Source organism: Serinus canaria, chromosome 6 (assembly GCF_022539315.1).
Source record: "Serinus canaria isolate serCan28SL12 chromosome 6, serCan2020, whole genome shotgun sequence".
Lineage (NCBI taxonomy): Eukaryota > Metazoa > Chordata > Aves > Passeriformes > Fringillidae > Serinus > Serinus canaria.
Window position 1 is genome coordinate 17,133,191 of NC_066320.1, and position 5,289 is coordinate 17,138,479.

Here is a 5,289-nt window from a genome sequence, read left to right on the forward strand (position 1 = left end):
AATAATTTGCCTGTAAAAGCTTCTGAGATTACTGATATGAGAAAAGGCTTCCTGGATTTAGATTCCTGACTTTATCATGCAGACAACATTCCATTTACTGAGTTTTACCGAAGTTGAAAATGCCAGAGTTGACTGAGAGAATTAGATTTCAAGAGCTGTTCAACATTTGCAGGACATCCTAGACCCCTACTGAAAATCCTCTAGTTTGTGACCTAAATACAGTTGATTGAACAGAAAGTTTGAAATAAGATATTGACATAGTATCACTGTCACCAGAAAATGCATAGTTCATTAAATCTCACAATATTTTAATCCAGTATTCACTTTGCCATTATATATAATGCAGGCTATTTACAAAGATTACCATTCTTTAAATGCCAACTTTCTCTTAAAGTAAGCAACAACAACAACCAGCCCCATACCCTGCTCCAAACCTTGTTTGTAATGGTCTTCATTTGCATCAATATTGTACAGATTTACATAGGACAGATAGAGGGCATTTTCCTATTCCTAGAGCTTCTGCCTTGTATACTACCTGCAGCCACATTCTGCCACTTTCATCCCTTCATAGTTATATATCAAAGTGGGCACACCAGCATCATCCTTATAAAGAATGGAGATTGAATCCAGTTTGGTTGGAACACAACAGGCCTTGGAGGCTTTTTTGGGATTTTGGAGATGCACCAGAGTTTGAACAATAGCATGTTTAGTTGGGGTGACGTTATCTGTCAGAGGAAAGAAGCAACCTCCTTTACACTCAAAAGCCTCATAATCTTTTGGGGCAATGATCCAGGAATCCCAGCCAATCTCTTCAAAGTTCACATGGAGGGAAGTTCTCCTGCAGTGGTTGGCTCCAACACTTCTCTTGCTTCTGGAGGAATGCAGGTGGGATCCAGTGATGGCCTTTTCCTCTCCCTGCTGTTCCTCTTCAGATGAAGTGTTGTTCTTCCCTAATTTCTTGAGCACACTTTCTTGTTCATGAACAATCATCTCGCGGAGCTCCACTTTGGTCTCCTTTGTCCCATTGCTGCGGTCATTGGAGAACACTATTAGCAGGGGCAGGTTTTTTGTGTCAGGGGTAACACTGACATCCAGCTTCTCACAAGTAAAACCACTCACAGCTTTAGTCTCTATAACAACCTCTAGCTTATTTTTAGTTTCCAGTCTGTCTGCCCTGACCCATCTTTTCACAGCGCTGGACACTTCGAACATCTTCCAACCACATTCCTGGATATTGTGGGAGACAAGGGAAGATTTGGTACTTTCTGGGTTTTCCCAGTGGCCATCATCTAGAACATCATAAATTACCATCTTGCCTTCCAGCCTAGGGAGAGACCCAACTTCCCTGTGACAGGAGATATAAATTCTCAGTTCAGCTCTGGTGATTTCCTCATACTGTGGAATAGAGATGTTGAAGAACAAAATGTGTTTCTGAAATGGGTTTTCTTCTGGTGAATCTAGAGAAACAACATCTGCAATAGGAAATTAAAACATGGTTACAGTGCTTCTGACTGTCCAAGTAAGTTGATTTTAAAAGACTAAGGATATATTTTGGGGATAAAATAAGAGCATTATAATACATAACACAGCATTAAAAAAAAAAAAGAAAAATCCTGTCTTCTGGCCAAGTTTCAAGGGCAGAGAGTGAAAAGAGGAAATGGAAGTCCCTGGTGTCGGTAGTATTTTACTGTGATTGCATAGCCAGGTGAGTGTGTGGAGGGAAGCATAAAGAGGCTGCCTAGAACAAACTATGGATGATGGTGGACAGTATTAAGTACATAAATCAGGCAAGTGCAGAGTTCTCAGGTTAAGCAATTTGCTAAAGATATTATTTGCACAAAGAATTAGTAAAAACCCCAATAATTTCCTACTCTTCTGCTCTGATATACATATATAAGTGTCTTTAAGAACTGACTGTGCTGAGGCTTTTGTTGTTGTCTTCAGATAAGTTTGAAAGCAGCTTAGACTGGAAGTTTGGGGAAATAGAAAATGTTTTGAAAGTCCTCAATTGAAGCTCCAGTCTTTATCTGAACTGGGTCTTGGTGATAAAGAGCCTTTCCCAGACTGTTCCAGGCTGGACACCCTGAGTTTGTGTGGATTTGTTCACGTTTGTTTGTTGTCTGCAAATCTATGTGCGGTACGAGCAAGTCTGCCTTTGGAGGGGCAGATATTTGGCTGGTAGTATTTAAAAGTCACCCCTGATGTCTATTTAATGGTCAATGTAAAGTAACTGCTTAATCATGACTGGATTTTAGGGCATTTTTAATTGGCTGTTGCTGCCATTTCTTCAGATTATTTACTCTGTAAAGTAGTCAGAGGGGAGAGTGAGATATGGAAACTATCATCTAGGTTCTATTGTTGAGATTTCTTTCTATTTCAGGATTAGAGACACTAATTTGGGAATCCGGAGTTCTCCGTGTGCTGTTACCGGTGTATGTCTATTTTTCATATAAACAGAAAATTCATTTCTCCCTGCTTCATTTTTGTAACAAGTATTGCACTTACTTCTAACTTTTTACTGCCTGATGGATCTTTTAAAAGTCTATTTAATGCTACACAGACAGGGATCTTGATTTTTTTCTGTTGATATAAGCATGACTAACCATTTCCATATAAATCTTTGTCTAACCCAGAATTTTGGAGGAGCAGTGCTAGTCCTTGTTTGGATTCAGCAACAAATTTCTCAGCTGTAGTTTGTGGAATCCTGTAGTTGCTGTAGTTTTTAAATAGGTACAGAGCCCAACAGAAAGAAAAGTTCTCTAACATAATTCTCAATTATAGGTGACCAAAAGTTGCATGCTAACATAAAAACTCAGTTTGAAATATCTAGGATTGAGAAACATGCTTCATGTAAACCTTGTTATTTATGCATCATCTTAGCTCAAGCATTTGAGAAGAGAATATTGTATATTATATTTTCTTGGAAAATATCTAAGAAGAAAACTAAAGGTAACTGCATTTTTTAAAGATTGAAAGAAACTATATAGTAAGAATACAATCCAAAAATTTAATGTTTAATTTCTAAAGAATCTGTGGAAGTTCAGAACTCAGTTTCTTCTGAATTTTAAAAGAATCTGACTATTTACTATAAATTCACTTCTTTAAAAAATTGTAGTCCACATATTGAGGACTTTCCTACCTTCAGTACTGAAGCTCCTTACAATATTGGATGCAGGGATGGAGGACTTGTCTGCAGCATATCTGTTGTATAAATCAATCATGAACTGTGGTGGTTCTTCTTTGGTCTTCACTTGTGAGGGGACTCTTGACAAATTCAAACTCCTCAGTAAATCCGTCTTCATATTCTCCAAGAAAGATTTAAAGTTGAAGTGGGTCTCATCGTCTGCTTCCCCAGGATGAAAGTGTGCATCAGACTTTCCTGTACCTGATAGCCTGTCCCAGTCTTCCAAAGGCTTGCCTCTTGTCAAACAAGCAATGATGTTGAAAACAGACAGTGCAGCTAACACTCCAAAACAGCACATTTCTTCTACATTTACTTTCTGGTGGAGAGACAAGAGGACAAGGGTATTCTAGCTGATTGCCAGTCTTGTTTAAATACGGACAGAGGAAAGAAGATGTAAGGCAAACAACTGGAATGCCCTTTGCAAATCACTTTCTGGTGTTCTTTTTGCAGTCTGCTTCCAACCCCAGCCCCTTGTCAGTTGTCAAGCAGATTGGTCATACACTTGTCCTTATCAGAGTCATTGATGCCATGCTTCAGCTTCTGTTATCTAGCAAAGCTCTTAGTTAATGAAGATTCTGTAAACATCTGACAAACACATGTGGCTGGTGGGAAGGACATTGTATATTGTAAAGAATCCACATTTCACTTTAGGGTCATCTTTGCTTAATTACATTCTTCTATCATTTCCTTGCCAACACAGACAGAAGCATTCTTAGGGACGCAGAATTTACACTGTTTCCAGCAAGACTAGAAAATACAGACCTAGAACAAAATCGCTCTATTAGCTATTAGCAAATAACATCTTACTAATCATTTATACAATCCCTTCACATATGATTAGAAAATGCCCCCTAGTTTGATGGAGACCTGTGATTCTGCAAGACATGATCTCATGACATTACAAACAACCTTAAAACTTCTTTCTGTTTATCAGCCAAGGGCTATTGTTTGTACACAGTGAAATATCTGTTTTGTGTCAAGTTTGCTTCGTCTTGTTTGGAGGATTGTCCATTTTCAGTCCTTTGGTGTATGGGAATTTAGGCTTGTTTTTATAGTATCTTATGTAATATATTTCATAGATTCATGATGGTCAATCTAGTCCAAGAACAACCAGGCATTTTTTCAGCAACCTCAAAATGAAGACAGAACCAGGCCTTCCAAGGGCACATGGAAAGTAAAAAGTCCTTTTGAAGATACAGAAGGTTATCTCTCAAGTGTGCATGAGAAGAACAGGCCAAGGCAAATGAATTTCTCATGATGCAGAAGAAAAACCAGGTTTATTTATCTTAATGAATGTATTATGATTTCATCTAATGAAATATAATTGCTTTTTCTATACTAATAATGCATTATTTTTTAAAGAACTACTCATATCATACTGTAGACATGCCAAAAAATCTGAAGAATATTGAGCTTTTACATTAACAAAAATCTCGTTGCAAATATGTGGTCGAGATTTTGCCTTTTTTGGCCATTCCTTTTGTTTTTTAGCAGTGGGTACACAGCATTAAAAGTGATCTGACACTTCTGCAATGCTTCCTTATTGTCTGTTCAAGTGATGACTTGGATCCAAGATCCTTGTTAATTATGTTCCTATGACATAAAGTTAAAAAGGATTATTTGGCATTGATTCTGGTCTCTTGCATAGCAAGACTTATATTTGCTCAGGGCCTTTGTGTTTCCTACCTACACGCAGAGTCAAATTGCTTTTGTTTGGATAAACATAACTTTTAAATTGCCAATAGGCTTTATCTGAACATGTCAAAAAATCAAAAATTTCTTCAATTTTGTAGCTAAAATATTATCACCTACAGCTAAAAAACCCTTCATGCCACGCTCATAATTTCATTGTACCTGAATTTACATTCTAGACAGGAATTTTTGTAACTTTCTGGCTAGTTTAAGGAGTCCCATAGCACTGACATTTTCTCCTCTCAAAGTGCTAGCACAGTGTAATCAAGTTACTTCTCAGTTTTCTTTCTGATAAACAGATTGTTCTTTTTAGTAACAAAAGACATTTTCTCTCCTTGTTTTGGCTTTTTTCTCTTTTGTTTCTCTTTCAGAATTTGAAGGTCTTCTTGACAAGGTGAAACCTAGGGCTATAT

At 37.5% G+C, this 5,289-nt stretch overlaps 1 protein-coding gene across 1 annotated transcript; it reads right to left on the reverse strand.

Moving 5' to 3' along the window:
- Positions 1–286: 286 nt before the first annotated feature.
- Positions 287–3,661, reverse strand: GDF2 (growth differentiation factor 2). The gene is made up of 2 exons (XM_009087336.4): positions 3,140–3,661; positions 287–1,472 (listed from the first exon to the last, which is right to left on the reverse strand). The coding sequence occupies exons 1-2, from the start codon at positions 3,480–3,482 to the stop codon at positions 532–534; spliced, it is 1,284 nt and encodes a 427-aa protein (XP_009085584.1). The 5' UTR covers positions 3,483–3,661; the 3' UTR covers positions 287–531.
- Positions 3,662–5,289: the final 1,628 nt, after the last annotated feature.